This window comes from Parasteatoda tepidariorum, chromosome 4 (assembly GCF_982258835.1).
Source record: "Parasteatoda tepidariorum strain Cologne lab strain chromosome 4, Ptep-v5.0, whole genome shotgun sequence".
Taxonomy (NCBI): Eukaryota; Metazoa; Arthropoda; class Arachnida; order Araneae; family Theridiidae; genus Parasteatoda; species Parasteatoda tepidariorum.
In genome coordinates this window covers 55,367,027-55,387,599 of record NC_141758.1, presented here as the reverse complement: position 1 = coordinate 55,387,599, position 20,573 = coordinate 55,367,027, and the positions used below count along the sequence as shown (strand labels likewise).

The window sequence follows — 20,573 nt, the reverse complement described above, 5'->3', positions numbered from 1 at the left end:
ATTCCCATGAATTTGGAGTGCATATATATACATACATATGATTGAAAAATTCTTTTAAATAAAAAATTATCATGAGTTTGCATACTTTTAAAGATATGGATATGGGAAAGATATATTACAAGTTAATTACTTCACACACTTATTTTTTCTTGTCATGAATATTATAAAACAATTTTAAAAACTCATGTATTTTCTAAAAATTCATTTAATAACTTAACATCATTATTAAATGAAAATTTATTCCTCTTATCACCATTTGTTCGTTGAAATTCAGCGCCATCTGGCAATGATTTAATAAACTTTCTATCCAAAGCCGAAAATCTCGCAGCCAGTTGTAAAGAGATAGGTTTGCAACATTTGGCAACTTTTCGCTGTTTACAACTGGCTGAGGCGTCGAAAAATTTCGCCCTGCGCATGCGCAGTTGCTCAGCCGGTTGTACCCACAGACACAAGTAATGTTTCGTTCACCCTGACATCTGTTTGGTACAGTGATTGATCTTTCCATCTTTATGTCTTTGTTTGAGTATACGCAAGCAAAGGAGAGGATACAAGCATCTATATTCATTGTCTACGAAGTACTTCGATTGGTTTAAATAAATTATCAAACTGAGCATGCGCGTTATTAAAATTCTGCCAAGCAAAAATGCTAAAAGCGCCATTCTAGTAAACCTGACAAAACGATTAAGCGATAACGATGAAAACGATGATGTAATTGACCAATCAAATGCCTCTATTTATTAAAAAAGCGGTCAGCCAAGCAACAGCCTTAATTGAAATGTGTCGTCAAATTTTTAACTTATTCAAAAAAGATAAGAAAATGGCAACGTTTTGAGGAGCTTCTTCCCTTGGTTGGAAAGCGATCAGTATAGCGATGTTTATTAATTAGCGGAATTCATTTCTGATAAATTTATCATGATAATCGTTATAGCTCCAAATAATATATATTTTAATGTTTTTTAAAGTATTAGTTAGTTTTTGTCAAAACTGTGTGCTTTGAAGCAGAAGTAATAGGAATATTGTTACGGTAAGTTATGGAATGTTTGAATCTGTTTGTTTACGATATGTTCTTAGCATTAGATAAAAAGTATGTTATTTTTGTTTTTACTTCATTATCTAAGTACCAAAAGGTTGTGATTCATATAATAGTTAAAATTAAAATTATTACAATCCAATTTATATCGGTTGTGAGCGTTTTCATTTCGCATGATGAAATATTTTTTTTGAGAAGTAAAGCACCATGATCAGTTTGAAATGAGGATATCGAAACATCCAAAGGAAATTAATAAGGTTTTAAATAGTTTAATAAAATATATTTTGATTTATTAAAGCATTTGTTAAAGTCTTTTATTTCTTTAGTTTAGATAAGTAGTGTTAACTAAATTTTGCAATTAGTATGTGTAAAATCCTTATGGAGATATTTTCAATATTTAAGTTTCACTCCTAATATTTACCAGAATATTTTTTATTTCTTAATTTATCAATGCGATTGTGATTGTAGGCACTATTTTATAAGTACTAATCATTTGTGAGGTGGTTAAATATGTGTATGTACAGAGGATTGTTTACTGTTGTAAAAGCGTCTCATGATTACACGTTGAAGATATAATTATATGCAATGGGTAGGTTATGATTGTAAATACATTGTTAAAGTACGAATTCAGCGGAACTCTCTTCTAACAAGATCAAATGGAATCTGGAAATTTGTTTGTTAAACCTGGTTCTTTGAAAATAATAGAAATAGACACATTGATCAGAAATGCTGTAGAAAATATTTAAAAACGAGTTACCTTTTATTGTATTGTGTTTACATTGAAGTAGAAAATGCTTGAATACTCCCAGTTCATATGTTTTTGGCTATTTGCTTTTAAGAAGTATAAATAATATTAATCAATGAGTATAAATAAGAAGTATTTATTAATAAGAAGTATAATAAATGATCATGCATATTAAATTACAAGTGATCAAACAACTATATTCGTGAATTATTTTAATATTAAGCACTTTTTTTTTTACAATTACTATCAAAAACTTAAATTTTGATGCTGAAAATATTAAATAAAGAGTCCTGAAAATTCGCAGATTATAATATTTCCTTAAAACAAAACTTAGATAAAAAATTTTAGCTTTTTTTTGGGGGGAAGGGAATCAAAATATATTGAAATTTATTAAATTAAATTTAAGGTCCCACTTATTCGGAACTTAACTTAAGGAATTCAAAATAATAAATACACAAATCGACATTTGTTTTTTAACAAGATATAAATGAGAAACAGTTTTGCAAAGCAACATAAAGAAGTTGGTAGGAATTTTGTTTGACCGAAAATTTTCCTGTAGCTCCTTTAATTTCACTCCTAAGTCTTATTAAACAATATAACAAAGTTTGAGAATCAATAAACAAAAAAATTATGTGTTGAGATCAGTTAATTATTAGCTAAGAATTTAATTTTATTAAATCTAAAAAATCTCCTGCCTAAATTGTAACATAAAAGAATTATCAATATTTAGATTGATAATAATTAACAACTCATAGTTATTACTTGTAATATAAACCAAATAGTTATAATATGAGTCTTAACATATGAAGATTACCATTAGAAAAACCAATTAATATATTCAATAATTTTGACAAAATTTTTTACATGTGATAGATAATATAAATCATTATTATATAAGTATATAATGCAAGTATTGTGCATGATTTGGTACAGTGGCATACGCAGAATTTTTTCAAGGGGGGTGTTCATAATTTTCTGAAACTACTAAAAGAAATTCGAGTCTGTAATAAAGCACTATTATTTCCCTAATTTAGACATCTAGACAATTTTGACTTTTTATTTAGACAACATTGCTTAGTTAAATTTTGATTTGATTTTTTAAGTTTAAGAACATAATGCAATATCTTCTGAAAAAAGTCCAACGTCATATGAGTGGGAAGTAACACTTTGAGGGTCACTTTCACGTTCATCAGATTTTGTTATGCTAGAAACGTTTTCTTCAACGGAAGTATCACATTTCTGTACAACAGAAAAACTTATATTGGTACTAGATGCTATCACCTCAGTAATTTCAGGTCATGATTTTTCTCAAAATAATTAAAAATTGTTAAATTCTTGCGTTTTGACATCCTAAAGATCCAAGAACAGCAAATATATATATATATCTTGGCACGGAAATATCCGCTATGTTACGATCTCAAAGTTTCGAGCTGGAATGGATAACTTCAACGAGCACAGTATCTCCAATGGTATTGTTACTGATTTCTTCACTAGTCGAAATAGTGGCGACGACGGGTTCGGCGATTGAAGTAATTTTTTGTTAAGACAAAACAAAACAGATTTAGCGACAAGTTCCGAAAGACAAGCGGCAGAGATAACTATTAGTCTGACTAACTAGCACCACTGTACTCCGTTCCCCCTTTTATATGATTTTTCACTGCATCTCCAAAATTCTCGAATTGTCTCAAAGACGACAGAACGTCTAGGATTCCAGAATCATCGCATAAAGACCTAGCGAATGACAGCAGTTTCGAAAACTATACTGGCAAGACAGAAAGGAACCAGTCCGTAACAGTATCACGTGAATTTGGTCTTAAAAGAAAACCTTATTATAGTAAATGTTATTTCAGTATTCTGAGAAATACCGTGAGGGAAAAAAAAGTAGGCATAAGGTAAATAAAAATATATAGTCTTAAAAAAATAATAGCTCGCATAATTTCTACTAAAAGTTTTATTTTTGCAATTTTGCCTGAGCTCAAGGGGGGTGTTTAAACCCCTAAACCCCTCCCTTGCGTTCGCCACTGATTTGGTATCTAATAAAGTGTCTCCAATGTCATAAAAGGAACTTGCCTCTGGTTTATGATGTCAAAAACCCAACCTTGATTTGAGCCCTTAATTATTAAAGATTAAATTAAGAAATATTTTCTTTGTTAAAGTTTTAAAATTAATATTTTTTTGAATTTCTTTTTAATAACTTTATTTAAATGTTCAGCCCTCTTACCGAATAATTGGCATAGTATCCTTTGAAAATTAATTTTCTGCAGTTTTTTTGGGGGAAATTCTGATAGATTTATTAAAGAATAATCTTTAATAAAAAGATTTACTATACCTTATTAAAAATAGTTTTTACACATGTTCTGAAACTTGTTAATTTAACTTCTGTAAGACATCTGGAAAAGCAAAACTTGAAGAATTAAAACTAAACCATGAGTTTCCTCTTCTTTTTTTTTTATATTATGTTCAGACACGTCAATTTCTTTGTTTTTTCAACACTTTATATTTTAAAGATTGAGAACTTTTGTTTATTTGTTTTGTTTCATTTTTGTTTTTTTCTGTTAACAGTGTTTCAAACAGACTTTATTCTATTGTCAATTTTTTCTTGTTTATTTTTTTATTAGCTTTTTGTTTTATCAGCATTTTTTAATGAGCATTATTCTTTTATGGTCACTTAAAAAAACAACAACAAAAAAATACAGCAATTTGAAAAAATGAAATTAATGGAAAGATTTGTAACATTGAATCTTGTTAAGATTAAAGAATGATTTTTGTTTCTAGCTGTCTTGTTCTTCTTGGTTCTGTCTTGTTTCTATATAGCTTTTTCTTTTTAAAAGAACTTATGTTTTCATTATGACTCTGCAATTAAGATGATCTCTATTTCAGAGTTGGCATGGTTTAAGAGAGAATGGTTTAAACCGTCCTGTCCAAAACTGTCTTACACTGTCCAAAACCCTTTTACTCAAATTATGTCACAATTTTATCTGAACAATATTTAAAAGGTAAAACATAGAACTAATAACATATTGATTATTAAATTTATGAGAGAATATTTCTTTTTAAAAGTATAATGTTTTATTAATATTGTTTGACTCTTCAATTTAAACATTAAAAAAAGGAAGATTAATTAGTAATCAAGTTCAATTGGTCCTCTTAACATTAAATAGCACATAACTAATTTAGCTGCTGTTTTCACAACAAGACGGTTTCTAAGTTTTGAGTGAATTACTCCAAAATTTGAAAACATCCTTTCAATTAACGCTGAACTTAAAATCAATACACCCTCGGCATGAGAGTAGAAGAGTGATGAATTTAAAAATGTCTTTGGAATATTCCTCAAATGATATTTATATTAAAAAATAATTTTTTTATATCGATGTCTTTTAAAAAAATATTGTGAAAAATAAAAGGTTAACTTTTAAACAAATTTATTATTTTTATTAAAAAAAAATTATTATTTTTAATATTGCATTATTCAGAGCTCATTCTAGGCAGGGTAAACAGGGCACAGCACCCTGCTGCCCTTTTGATCAGAAGAATCCACCCTGTTGCCCCTGAAGTAAATTAGTGCCCTGATGTAATAGACTCCATAACCTTTTTGCCCTTTCTTTCCTCAACCCTTCTTTATTTTCATCTCTTTTTATTTAGTTTCTCATTGCTGTCAATATATAGATTTATATGGGAAAGGAAAAATAGTGCACTTGTCTTTGAAAGTTTGCAGTTACTTCACTATCGTTAAATCATACCTAATTATTATTAATCATTTTAATTATTAAAGCATAACTACAGGCACTTAAAAACATACATTTATTATTTTATTAATATATGCATGCATTTTAAATAAATTACTTAGCTAATTAGCTCATTAACTTGATATATATATCAGGGGTCTGTTTAGAAGAAATTTGGGTCCGTTAACGGACCCTTCACAAAATATCTTTTCATATAAACGGACCCTTCACAAAATATTTTAACTTAAAAACGGACCCTTCACAAAATATTTTAACATAAAAACGGACCCTTCACAAAATGATTTTTCTTTTAATCGGACCCTTCACAAATTTGTTTATCTTCATTATTATTGTATTAATCGAATAAACCCTTTCCAGGGCAGAAAACAAGAAAGATGGATGTAAACGAATTACGTTTTGTCTTCGGCAGACGCTTCTTCCATTATTCGTCCGAAATTAATATACTGCGTTCAGCAGTATAGGCTAAATACCAAATATTTGTATGTTGCATCTCTAATTTAGAAGCAGCAATTGTTGTTTATTTTTTAAAATTTAATTTTTTTAATTATAATTTTACAGTGTTGAGCATAATCTTGTATGTCTTTACAATTTAAAAACTCCTTGAAAAAGTTTTTTTTTTTTGCAATAACCAGGGGTCGCATTCCCCCTAAAATTCATAAAATTTCTAAAACTATGTGCAAACCCTAAAATTCATAAAAATCTGATAAAATTTTGTTGGTGTTCCTAAAAAATTAGAGTTATATGAATAAAACAGCAATAATCTAAAATATAAGAATTTGGCTACATTAATTCAAACTGTTTTAATTTTGCCACATGGGAATTCTGATCCTGAGAGATGTTTTTCGATAAATAAAGCAATGCTTAATGTGAGTCCCCATGAGAATACTATTATGTCTCTTAGACTAATCAAAGATACCATTCGAAATTATGGAGGAGTGTTGAAGATCACCACAACACTATTGAGGGCAGTAAAAGAATCTCACAAATCATATCAAGAACATTTTAGAAAAATGATCATGATTAATTTGTTTTTCTCTAACTTTTAATATAAATTGCTGATTTGAAATCTAATTAAATCACACAATAGTTTTTCTTAATAAGGTAATTTAAAGGGTAATAATAAAGTTTTGATTAAGAAGGTAAAAATTAAATAAAAATCAAATAAAAACGTATTTTATTTTAGAGAGGAAGGTTCTTTTTTTTAAAAATTACTATAGAATCGAAAAAGAATTTTAATTTATGGTAATAATTTTAATTAAAGGTATGCAGATCATTTTTTTTAATACTTTTATTGTTTATGTAAACATCACAGAGGATGAGAAAGGGAATTGTTTACAGTATATATAACTTTAGTTAGTAATATTTTTGTCATGATTTCCTTCAATTTTATCTGATATTAAATGTTGGAAACTTTTATAATACATATAAGTATCAGAGATATGATAATTTAAATTGTTTAAAGTATATACAATTTAAGACGTTATTATTTTTGATAATATTTAAGTTGATACAGTTTTTATATGGTAAATTTTTACTTCATAAATGATTAAATCATTTTCTGTATACTTAATCTGTTGAGGATAGGAAAGAAATGAAATTGTGAATTTTTTTAATATATATATCGCTTATAATAATTTTAAGTTCGTAAAGTTTTAGTCAAATATTCCTTAGTTTTTTATTTGGCGTTGCAATTTAATGGACGAATTGTTTTGGATTTAATAAAATATATTTAATTTTTCCAAGTTGGTGTTAATTTATTTTTTCTCTTGATTTATTCTCACTTTTGCCTGTTCCTGAATTATGCACTTAATTTTTGTTAAGTAATATGTAAAGTTGAAATTTCATTTTTACACTTTAGAGATTTCATTCTTGACTTATTAAATTTCAGAGCTTTATTTTATGACTTGCAATTATTTATGATATGTATGGATGAATAAGAATAATCTTCTGTTATGTAATAAACTACCGTGTGATCTGTTTTTATCCTAGCAAAATCATATATTACCCCTAAAATTTACCTAAAATTTTTTGAAACAAGTTCCTAAAATTACCCTAAAATTTTAAAAAACTTTGCTGCTACCCCTGAATAACGGACCCTATTTGCACAAATTCATAAAAGCGGACCCTGGTTGAAAGAATGTGAGTAATTTTTTCATAATTTCACGAAAAACGGACCTTTCACAAAATGTCTGGACAGACCCCTGTATATATATATATATATATATATATATATATATATATATATATATATATATATATATATATATATATAGATAGATAGATAGATAGATAGATATAGATATGTGTGTTAATTTATTAAAAAAATTAGTAATTAATATGATTGCTTTGGTACTTTTAGTAAAGTAAAAAAAAAAATTGACAATGTTTTTTAATAGAACGCGTAAAGCCCATAGAAAGAAATTATTGCCTTTTTAGAATATTAATGCCCTTTTTTTTAAACTTTTGCACCCTGCCCTATTTTCTGCCTAGAATGAGCTCTGCATTATTTATCCTTATGTAAAAACATAATTTATCAGTATTAAAAGCATATTTATATTTAAAGGATAAGGTATTCACTTTTGTTGTTCAAATAATATTATAATATTTCTATAATTTCTAATTATCACTACCTAAACATTTCTGTTAAGAAATTTTTTTTCACTATACCAATAATGTAGCTAAGATTCGATTATTTTTCAATAATAACTAAACTTATATAAATGATATATAATAAATGATATAATAATAATAATTATGATGTATTTTATTTTAAATTAAAAATGTTGCTATTTTGCCTGAGACCAAATCACTATTCTTTGCATTCCTAATATATATTTATAATGATTATAATTTAATGACTCATGGAATGATGTTGATTTTTTTGTTCCTTAAAATTAAATTAATATAATCCCTAGAATTGACCTTAATATTTTTAAATCCATATTCTAATTTGTATGTTTGTTATTTCTAATTGCTGAGTGTTTTTATTTATTTATTTTTTTATTTAGTTTGTTTGCTATAATAAAAGAAATAAAAAAAGAAACTGAGAAAAAATGTTTTTTAATCATTATATCATGCAATGCAAAAGTTTATTTTAAAATAAATTCTAATAAAAAAATGCTCACAGAATGAAAGTGAGGAAAAATGTAATACATATGAAGTAATATAAATTCAAATTAATTATTTTAACTGAAGAAAAATTATGCAGTATAAACAAAATCTTAAAATAAAAACAAACCCATCATATTTCAAAATAAAATAATTAAATAATTATTTGTAAATGTACTTTTATTTATTTTTATTGATTATTAGATTTTTATGAAGTAAATGTTTTATTTTTTATTTATTTATCTTTTTTACTAAAAAAGATCTCTTTAGCAACAAAAATTTAAATCAAAATTACGAATAGTGAGCAGTTTAAAAATGTGCGTTTCCCGCCACTTTGTGTATTTCTCAGGTTGCAATAGCATTTCATTAAAATTGAGGATGTGACAAGTACTTGACCCTTTTGTCAAAAATTCACTCTAGATAATAGATATGATAAAGAAATATACAAAATCGTATTTTTTAACTGTATTATAGTATTGTTTATTTTAAGAAAGAGTTTGTACACAACTTTTAAGTTTTGGAATCCATGTTTCTGCACATGGCTTGCAAATTTATCTTCTAGAAGACATAAAGAAAAACGAAATTTGAAGAATATAAACTAGATTTCTTTATAATGAACTACAAGTTGTTGTTTTTTAAAAATTATATTTAGATAAGTTAATTTCATCATTTTTTCGACACTTTTAGTTATAAGAATCGAAAAGTTTTTTTTTTTTTTACAGTTTTGGTGCTTTTATTAAAATGCAATATTTTAACGGATTGTCTCATACTATTCATTTACTGCCACTTTTTCCTTGTGCTGTAGTATAAATAACTAGTAACATAGAGAAATTTTAATTTTAGTGTTTAAGTTTTGTTTTAGGAGCTAAGTACAATTTGTTTTTTCTGTTTTTCTTTTTAATTAACTTTTCTTTTTATAGGCATTTTTAACGGAACACAGCATATTTTTTAATGAATGCTAATTATAAGTTTTATTGTATAGCAATTTTTTCTTCTTCTAAAAATATGAGTAAGTTACATTGAAATTTCCAGCACAAGAAATCCATCCATTGCATTTAAAAAGCTCATTCAAAAAAAGATCCTTTTTGTTTTCATTTTTTTTTTAAAAAAAAAAAAGAAAGAAGAGGAAAAATTAACTTTTTAGAGCATTTCTGATAGACTTAATTTTTTTCCATCTTGAATGTATGGTAACAGTAAAACTGAGATGTTAAGCTTCAAAAAATTTTTTCAAAAATTAAGATCGGTCATTATTCTCTCTGATTCGCTTTTGTGTATTATCTTTGGACGTTTTTATGATAGCACAGCATTTTCAAAAGTGTTTCTGGTGGGTATTATTTTTTAGTGTTTAATGAATACGTTTTTCCGCAAAATATATGCATAGCAGTGAAATTTTGGTTTCAGTGTTGCTATTTGGTCCCGAATTAACATATTCGGCCTATTTTCTATATTGTCAAAATCACGTGGGAAAATATAGGAATAGTTGAAGAAAAAAATCACTTAAATTTATGCTGAACTCAGCATGATTAAAGTGCGTCAAATGTGCATTTTAAAATTCGCATGTCGTATTAAAATTATCAGAATTTTTTAGGGAATATATGGAAATAACTGCCGAAAAAAATAGTTGAAAAAATGAAAGAATTGCAAAAAAAAAAAAAAAAAAAGTGATAATAATAAATAAAAAATCATAAATTTATGATGAGATCGGCACAAATAAAGTGTGCAAAAAAATTATTATTTAAATAGCAGGGGTCTGTCCAGACATTTTGTGAAGGGTCCGTTTTTTGTGAAATTGTGAAAAAATTATTCACATTCTTTCAACCAGGGTCCGTTTTTTTGAATTTGTGCAAATAGGGTCCGTTATTGCAAAAAAAAACTTTTTCAAGGAGTTTTTAAATTCTAAAGATATACAAGATTATGCTCAACACTGTAAAATTATAATTAAAAAAATTTAATTTTAAAAAATAAACAACAATTTCTGCTTCTAAACTAGAGATGCAACATACAAATATTTGGTATTTAGCCTATACTGCTGAACGCAGAATATTCATTTCGGACGAATAACGGAAGAATCGTCTGCCGAAGACAAAATTTAGTTCGTTTACATCCATCTTTGTTGTTTTCTGCCCTGGAAAGGGTTTATTCAATTAACAAAATAATAATGAAGATAAACAAATTTGTGAAGGGTCCGATTAAAAGAAAAATCATTTTGTGAAGGGTCCGTTTATAAGTTAAAATATTTTGTGAAGGGTCCGTTTTTATGAAAAGATATTTTGTGAAGGGTCCGTTAACGGACCCAAATTTCTTCTAAACAGACCCCTGAATAGGCAATCTGAAGCTCGCGTGATTGATGTGCGACCTGAGGGAGATTCTGAAAACGATTTTCCTTTTTACAAAAAGTCGAAAATTTTGAATTTTAAAATTCGGGTCATTACTTTTTGATGCATAGATTCGGTCATGAATCAATGTTGTTCCTCAAATGCTTTTTCAATGTTTATTTATTGCTACAAATTTCCACATTTAAAAAAAAAAAAAAAAAAAAAAAAAAAAAGCTATTTTAAATACAACAGTACAATGCACGATTTTCAAAAACACTTTAACCAGCTTTACTTTTACAAATTTCATCATAAATTGAAGTAATGGTTCAGTTTTTGTTTACATTTATAACTTGTTATGATACACTTATTACAATATTATGACTCGTGAATTATAAATTGAGCATTTATTACTTTTTAACATGATTTATTTATGCAAATTTCATCGTAAATCTTAATTGTTGTTTTTAAAGGCAGTTGTTGCAACACTTTTCCATGTGATTTTGAAAATCCCATATTTTTACGAAAGTATTACGACACGCAAGTTTCAAACCTTATATTCAAATAATCACTTTTTGACAAGCATTGTTTTGGGCAGTTTTTGCAACGCACTTCCATGTGGTTTTAAAAATTCGGAATTTTGTAATGACTTGTGAATTTCAAATCACGCATTTAAATAATTACTTAATAACATGCTGATTTCATTGTAAATTTAAGAGTTTTTTTTTTTTTTTTTTCAATTAATGTGCAACTTTTCCATGTGATTTTGACAATACTGTTATTTAAACCTTGAAGTTGTTACGACACTTGAGCTTCCTCGATTATATTTTATTATTGATTATCTTAATATAAATTCTATGAATACATTATTTCTGAATGAATTGTTAGGTAGAGAAATTTAATGAAATCAAATGCTACAATTTTTATTTTTTTCATTTTTAGAGACATATTTTATCACTGATGTTACAATTAAAATTATAATTTGATAATTATTACATTACATTATGATGAGACATTTAGTATCTTTTTTTAAAAATAATTCATATCTAATTATCAGTCATATGCCAAACAGTGATAATTTAAACAATTTCTTTCTAGGAAACAATAAACCTAATTTAGAATTTTTTACAAAATTTATATTTTTATAACTAGTAAGTTAAAGTACCAAAGAATTATTAAAATCGTATTTCCAAATTTCAATCAAAGCATCATGAGCAATCAAGTGCCTCTTTTAGAAATTTTTTTTTTTATAAACTATCTACGTTCTCTGTAGGAATTAAAAAGGACAGGGTGCTTCCTCACAGAAAAGGGAAATCACACTAACTTAAAACCATAAAAATTTATCAAAATGTGTAATATCATGCAATAACTAAATTTGATCCTCAACAATTTTTAGGTTACTGTATATTATATAGGTACTCATTATCTAAATAAGAGAAAAATTTGTAGTTTATAAGTAATAATTAAAGACATGCTAAGAGACAATCTCAGTGCATACATTTTTTTTCTTCTTCAAAAAATAAATAAATGAAAAATAGAATTAACAAAATATGTGTATAAAGATATATTTTTTGATTAACACCTTAAAATATTTTTTTCTATGATTTATTCCGAAAATAATTAGAAAATAAACATGTAAGGGTTCACATTTTTTTTAAATTATTTATTTAGAAAATAATTTTAAAATTTTAAATCACTTAAAAATTTATTGATGTACCCCCTAGAAAAAAGAAAAGCTTATAAAAATTTAATCAGTTGGGGATAATCCTAACAAAGTAAATATTTGAAATAGTAACTATAATCTTAGTTAAACTTATAAACACAGATAAGTTTTGTGTGTAATTGTTACTTTAGCGGTTAATTAAATTTTCTTAAAAATAGAATATGAATTGAGTTTTTAAGGGATAGCAGCTTATTTTTACAAAGAGGGTGCATTTATAGGGATCAGGGGGCAGGCAGAACGGTCCGCCCTTCTAAAAACGCTTAGGGAGAACACAGAACTATTTTAAAGCGGCTTAATCGTGTACTCAATAAATTAAGTATATATATTTTGCTAGCAAAAAATAAATTATAATCAGTTCTCGATTAACATATTAGGGCAAATGGTAAAGAAAAAGTATAAATACATAAAATTGTAAATATAAATAAAAAATTAATGTCAAAGTTTTATAAAAAAAATTGATGCAAAACACAGCTAATTATGCTCAGTAGTACAAAAATAAGTAAATAAATAAAAAATTATTTTAAAAAGTGGAAAATCTTGAACATATTAACATGATTCATGACACTTAGTATTTAATTTTTTTAAACTTTTTAAAGTTACTAAAAAGTACAGAAAGTATAAATGACATTAACTTATTTCTTAAAAAATCACTAAAACTGCTCGAATTTTTTTAAAACTTAGTTATATGCTTGTAAGGTCTGCAAATATGATATCTGTATAAATGGTAGAATTGCTCAGTACCAAATAGCAATTTTTAAAATCTTAAAGGTGTTCATGACTAAAACAGGGGGTAAACATCATTTTATTAATTCATAGACTTTCAATTATTGTAACTAGTTAGTATATGCTAAAAACTTTTGAAATATCCCTTGCAACAATTTTACCTTGGCTACAGTTCTGCTCAAAATTAGCTCAATGTGGGTCCTATATGAGAACATGCATTGCATTGAGGAACCAATATTAGGATGTCTAGATTTTTTAATATTGGTCTTAGAATTGTCTATATAGTGTCTATATTGCCTTACAAATGATTATAAAATATATGGTGATTCTAACAATTCTATAGAAGATGAATATTGCTTGTAAAATGGCCATAAAGTATCGGGTGAATCGGTCTGTTCTATATATGGCCAATATTGGAAAAATAGCGGCTATTTGAAACTTTATTAAGCTAAGATTCATGAATATTGGTTCAATGAAGACCCAAATCATTTTGCTGCTTGGGTGATTATTACAAGGAAAATGTTTAAAAAAAATAACTTGTTACAAAAATTTTGAAATTGAGGTTTCATATTCAGAAATGGTGACAAACATCCTACAGTTCGTTAACCTCTATGCATAAAGTGCAACTGTTTGTTCACAGTGCTATTTTACTGAATCTTATGTACATCAAAATATTTATTGTGTATAGAGATTATTTAATTTGTAAATTTTTTTTTATTTATACTCAACTCCATATTTCAATATTTTGTAACTCTTTTCAGGTATTACTGGTATTTTAATTCAATAGCAAGATGTCCTATTCTGCTCCAAGAATACAAGTCTTTCGACCTACTATGGAAGAGTTTAAACATTTCTCTAAATACATTGAATATATTGAATCACAGGGTGCTCATAGAGCTGGCTTGGCGAAAATCATTCCTCCTGAAGGATGGATACCACGTAGAAATGGATACGATGATATTGATCTTGTTATCCCTAGCCCTATTACCCAAATGGTCACTGGAAGACAAGGATTATATCAACAGCTAAATATTTCTCAAAAATGCTTGACTGTAGGAGAATTTCGTAGGATGGCTGAAAGTCCCAAATTTCGAACTCCGAACCATTTTGATTACGAAGATTTGGAGAGAAAGTATTGGAAAAATATTACATATAATTCACCTATTTATGGTGCTGATGTTTCTGGATCTCTTTATGATACTGGTGTAAATGAATTTAATATCCAGCGCCTAAATACTATTTTAGATTTGGTGAAAGAAGATTATGAGATACAAATTGAAGGAGTAAATACTGCTTACTTATATTTTGGTATGTGGAAAACTACATTTGCATGGCATACAGAAGATATGGATTTGTATAGTATTAATTATGTCCATTATGGTGCTCCCAAATCTTGGTATGTAATTCCACCTGAACATGGGAGACGATTGGAAAGATTAGCTGCTGGTTTTTTCCATGGTAGCCATTCTGAGTGCCCTGCCTTTTTGAGACATAAAATGACCATAATATCACCTCATATTTTGAAACAATATTCAATCCCTTTCAGTAAGATAACTCAAGAACCAGGAGAATTCATGATAACATTTCCATATGCCTATCATTCCGGGTTTAATCATGGATATAATATTGCAGAATCTACCAATTTTGCATTGCCACGTTGGGTTGAATATGGAAAGCGATCTATCTCCTGCGTTTGTAGAAATGACTGTGTGAAAATTTGCATGGATATTTTTGTAAGAAAATTTCAACCAGAGAGATACGAGTTGTGGAAAGCTGGTAAAGATATAGGTTCTCACCCAGAAGACCCAGCTCGTCAGTATGCAGCTCCTGCCCCTAAGAAGCTAGAACTTGCACTTTGTGCGCAAAGAGAGAGAAAGAAATTGAAAGATGTACAAAAAATAAAAAGGCATCCCATTGCTAAACCTCAAGATATTGCTGAAGCAGGTTGTAGTCAAGATGACGAATACGAAACAAATGTGGCTGATAGTGATGAAGATACTAAATTTTATGATGTCAACGAAATTGTTAAAAGTGAATCTTCCAAAAAACGTTTGAAAAATCAAGCAAAAGTTCAGCAAGTCAAAAAGCAAAAGAAAAAACCAAAAGAAATTATTTTAACTGCTAGTGAAATCTCTTCCCAAGATTTCAAAACAGATGAATTTGAAGTCAAATTAAATAGGGAGCAAATTAATGAAGTTGAAATTGATGCAACAAAAGAAATTCTTAGTTCTGAATCTGAACAAGAAGTCACCATGGATACTTCACTTGAAGAAGAAAATTTAAAGCACACAGTTGTTACTAAGTCAGAGCCTGAAGAAGAAGTTAAGAGTTTTTATCCAAATGAAACTATTCTAAATGAATCAGTTGTTGCTGGTGAAAAGCCACCTGAGCTAAAACCATTTTGGGATCGTGAAGAGAAGATTAAGCAAGAAAAATTGAAACAAATTCAAACTACAGAAGCTTTTAATTCACAAATAAAGTTATTTGAAGATTATCCTAAATTGCAAGAAGCTGTAAATGCAGGTTCATTCTCAATTGTTACACTTGATTCAAAAGACATGGTGCATGACACTGTATGGTCAGGAAAATCAAATAGTTTAGAGGAAGATACGAAGTTAAAAACCGAACTTTCTCCTGTAGAGTATCCACTTTTTACTCCAACTTGGCGTTGTGAAAGAAATGGTTTGAAAATTAAATTAAAAAGTTGTTCGAGTTCTCCCCCTGATAGCTCACCCCTATCTCAACAGTCCTTAAAACATACTGCTATGTCAAGTGATTCATCAGTGGAGACAGTTGTATTGAATGAATCAGTGTCTGATGATCCATTTGTAGTTGCCAATGAGGCTGAAATATCCCTTGAAGAAAAAAATCTTAATGAACTTAGTCAAAGCTGTTCTACTAGTTTTTCTTCACCAATTGAACCCAATACTGGAACAAAATCTAAAAGTAAGCGAATAAGTAACCTGGATACTAGGTGGGCTACACATCTTACTAATCTCTGGCAGCATGAGCCTAGAAATTTTGATGCAGAAATCGCATTCAATGAGAGATTAGCTAGCGTAGCACCTCATTGTGCTATTTGTGTAGTGTTTTCACCTTTATATCATAATAATAGCTTTCCCACAGAACCAGTTCATGTGCCTTCTTATAGTGCTGTCAAAATGCCAGCTTATTGCTATGGTAATTCTTTAAATAGTGATTGCATGATTGATACAAATTCTTTATTAAGAATGGATGGTACAGCTCCACTTTTGACATGTTCAAGATGCAAAGTATCTGTTCATGCCACTTGTTACGGTGTATCAATGTTGCCATTAAACTCTTGGGTTTGCACACGGTGTACAGCACAAGCTTTTAAAGCAGAGTGTTGTTTATGCGTCTTGCGAGGTGGAGCTCTTAAACCAACTACTGATGGTCGCTGGGTTCATGCAGTTTGTGCAATTCTAATAGCTGAAACTTTCTTTGAAAACACCATTCAAAAGCAACCTGTTAACGTGTCAAAAGTTACGTCTGCTCGCCAACGTTTAAAGTGTAGATACTGTTTTAAAACCTCCATTACCAAAGAGCCAAAGGGAGCATGTGTTCAATGTCGGTCTGGAAAGTGTTTCATATCATTCCATGTCACATGTGGCTACATGGCCGGAGTGATTTTTGAAACTTGTGATTGGCCGGACCCCATCCACATGATATGCACAAAGCACACTGCTGCAAGACGTAAGCCACCTAAACGAGAGCTAACAAGTATATCTGTCGGAGAGAAAGTCATAGCTAAACACCGAAATAAAAGATATTACTGGGCTAATGTGATCTCTAAATACATTCAAGAGTATTATTCTATCCTGTTTGATGACAACTCCCATTCAACAAACACTTTGCCTGAAGATATTGTCAGTAGAAGCATCACAGAGTCGGGCACACCTCAAATGAATGAGAAAGTGCGAGTAAAGTGGCCTGATGGTGAGATTTATAATGGCATGTTTAAAGGATCACAGTCGTGTGAGTTGTATGTTATTGAGTTTGATGATGGATCTGTAATGCGTTTGGAGAGGAAAGAAATATATGCTGCTGACGAAGAGCTACCCAAAGCTGTGCAATCAAAAGTATCCCATTCTAGTGAAAGACATGCCATTGATTATGATACTGAAAAAAATGGAAAACGTGTCAGGATTACTAACTCTAAGTACAGGTTGAGTGTTTAACTTATTGTGATTATGTTTTTAAACTTCAGCATACATCAGTTGACTGAAGTTGATTTTCATTTGCTCATCAGCTCCATTCTCATATTATTGATCAATGAAATGTTTTACAGAACAGTGTCATTATAACATGGTTACCATTAGAAACTTGATAAAGTGTAAATAAATTTTAATTAAAAAGAATTCCTATATAAAACTTTGACCCAAATAAATTAACTTTGGGAAATGAAGATGCACACCATTGTATAAAAATCATTAATGAGTTTCTTTGCAGATTCTAGCTGTGTGTGTGCTTTTCAATTGATATTCTATTATTTATGTAATCTTCACAATGTGTATACATTTGTTCTTGCTTCTTTACTTTCTCTATGTAAATGTTAGAAAATATTATAAGTAATCAAATCGAGATACAGTAGGGAATTATTTAAAGCAATTCATCTAATAATTTTTCTTATAACACCAGATGTATGATATTGTTAAACCCTGTGAGTTCTTCCCATGCAACATAATTTGGAGTTTTTACTGTAATGTATGAAATACATAATTACTGGATAGAATGTTTATGTATTTACTGATATTTTAACTAAACTGTAAATTTTTCAAAAATACCTCCCACTTTGCTACAAAAATAAATGTTTTTCCTTTTGTTTGTTGTTAATTGTTTACCTTAAGTTATTTTTGAAATTGGATTGCTCTGTAATATTATATTACAAACAATTTTTATTTATTAAATTTTTTTTTTGTTTGGCATAAAAAATAAATTTTACGATTGAAAATAATTTAATTTTTAATGCCTTTTTTATTATTTTATGGGCCTGTAAGTGGTAATTGATTTATGACTTACATTTAATTGTTTTAATTAACAATGAAATAGCTTTTAACTATTTTTTAACTTAAGTTTCATTATATATTTTGTTTTCGTGAAAATTATCACAAACAATGATTATTTTAATTTTTGTATTTACGTTAGATATTATTCAGTATTTTATGTGCTTTTTAAAACAGAATTTTCTCCATTTCTTTTTCAATTCTGTTCTATTAAATCTGTTTTAATACTTTTTAAAATAAAATGTAGACTTTTTTTTTACAAAAAGATGAAACTGTTACACAACTTTTGAAACAACAGTTTTTAATTCAATATATCTACTTTTATGATGTCAAAATAAAAATTACAGTAAAAAAAATGTCTTCATTTATTTTTCTTTTTTAAATGACTGAATGCTCAGCAATGAGTACTTTTAGTTGGAATTATCTCCCTGGATTATTTTCAAAATCATTGGTTCCTTTCAGTTTACAATTTTCATATCTCTGTAGTTTCTTACAATTTATACTCAATGATAACTAAAAAAATTCATATTCAAAATTATATTTAAAGATAATTTATTAAATATTGTATATAATCTATGTGTGAGTTAATATTATTTTCAACTTTACTATAGCACAAGTACTTAGAAGCCTGTATAATTTTGTTCTTCAAATGAATTTCAATTGCATTTTTGTGATTGAAATAAATTTTGTTTTTGTATTCTGGTCTTCATTTGTTTCTTTAAATTTATTCTTTGTTGCTAGATGTAGTTTTTATTTAAGATTGTAATACTATTATGTGAAGGAAAAAGCTGCAATTTGTTAATTTTTTCCTATGTCTAATGTGTGACGCACGTTGGTCGGTACACGTTGTCTTGTAAGCATCCGGTGCTTATTGCCACCTCAGTAAGGAAATTCCTTTTTCAATGCTTTCTCTAATCTTGATATAAAAAGTATATTTCAACTTGAATATTTACTTGAATTAACATGACTTATCACATTTTGGGAACTCCTTCTGTAAAGTTTTTTCTTTTCTTTTTTCCCATTTGTTTATTGTTCCTACAAATATAATTTTCTTGTATTGGGAAAGGCTGATTCTATTTGGTATTTAATATTTTATTTGAACAGTATAGAGCGTGGCCATGCATACATGTCTTTTTCCCACCAATTGTGTTCTTATTGATATATGTGTTGTAGATAGTGTATGATGTTTAATTTTATCTATGATCTCATATAGATGAAGTTGTATATTTCTGCATTGTTGCCATGCATATTATTTAATCATTTCACAAAATTGATAAAATGTATATTGATTGAAATTATAAGAAATAAATATTGTTGAATGTTGTAATTTTGCATCTTATTGAGGAATATTTCATGATTAATCTAAATACATAGTGCACAGAAAAAAATGAACAAAACACCTGGAAAAACGTTTAATCAAATGATCGGATTTGTATGTACTAGTTTACAATCTTTGGTCTGAGAGGGTGACTTCGAATATTGTCCACACTATATTTTAAGCTACGAAATCGGACACAAAATTGTACGTTCTCTGAATAAGTATACTTTTTTGTTGTTGTCAGATTTAGTTTTTTGACCCTCAAAATTCAGGGGGTTGCTGCAATCTTAGAAATGTAGTCCCAATAGTTTGGTCAGGAGATCAGTTTAAAGTATGAACCCCTCAATGTTAATTTTACTTTTGTCTTGTCTCGAGAACTTTCTTAGCAAATAAAAGAATTTTTGCTCTCAATTATAAAAATAATTTATCCAAAAATAATTCCATGCAAAAAATGACTGTGAGTGAATATTTATTATTTTATTCAATAGTATAAATAATTTTGAATTGTAAAATATTAAATTCACGTTAATTTAAAGAATGTAACTTCGTATAGCAAAATACAAAATTTGAACCAAATTGGTTAAAAAGTTATTGAGAAATCGTATTTTAAATATGACTTTTTAACATTCGAATTCTCACAAACTGTTCTGATTTCTTTCAAATTTTGTAAACCTTGCAATACCAAATCTGTGTAATTTTTATCAACTATTGTTAAATAAAATAGTATAATAAATAATTATTAAAATTGTTTTTTGAGTGGAATTATCTTTAATTAAGCAAATTTTATAATTTTGTGCAAACATTTTTAAATTCGCTAAAAAAATTCCCAAGATATGACAAAATA

At 27.9% G+C, this 20,573-nt stretch overlaps 2 protein-coding genes across 2 annotated transcripts in view; both read left to right on the top strand.

Moving 5' to 3' along the window:
- Positions 1-884: 884 nt before the first annotated feature.
- On the top strand, positions 885-19,738 carry LOC107442880 (lysine-specific demethylase 4A). The gene is made up of 2 exons (XM_016056552.4): positions 885-1,024; positions 14,149-19,738. The coding sequence occupies exon 2, from the start codon at positions 14,179-14,181 to the stop codon at positions 17,584-17,586; it is 3,408 nt and encodes a 1,135-aa protein (XP_015912038.1). The 5' UTR covers positions 885-1,024; positions 14,149-14,178; the 3' UTR covers positions 17,587-19,738.
- Positions 886-20,573, top strand: part of LOC107442883 (BTB/POZ domain-containing protein 17) — a 32,152-nt gene continuing 12,464 nt past the window's right edge. Inside the window, exon 1 of the mRNA XM_087161154.1 lies at positions 886-1,024. The gene's annotated coding sequence lies outside the window, so the exon portion shown is untranslated. The remainder of the gene's footprint in view (positions 1,025-20,573) is intronic.

What these genes read in the sequence shown, in the direction of transcription:
- LOC107442880 (XM_016056552.4), top strand. Translation starts at nt 14,179, where the DNA reads ATGTCCTATTCTGCTCCAAGAATACAAGTCTTTCGACCTACTATGGAA.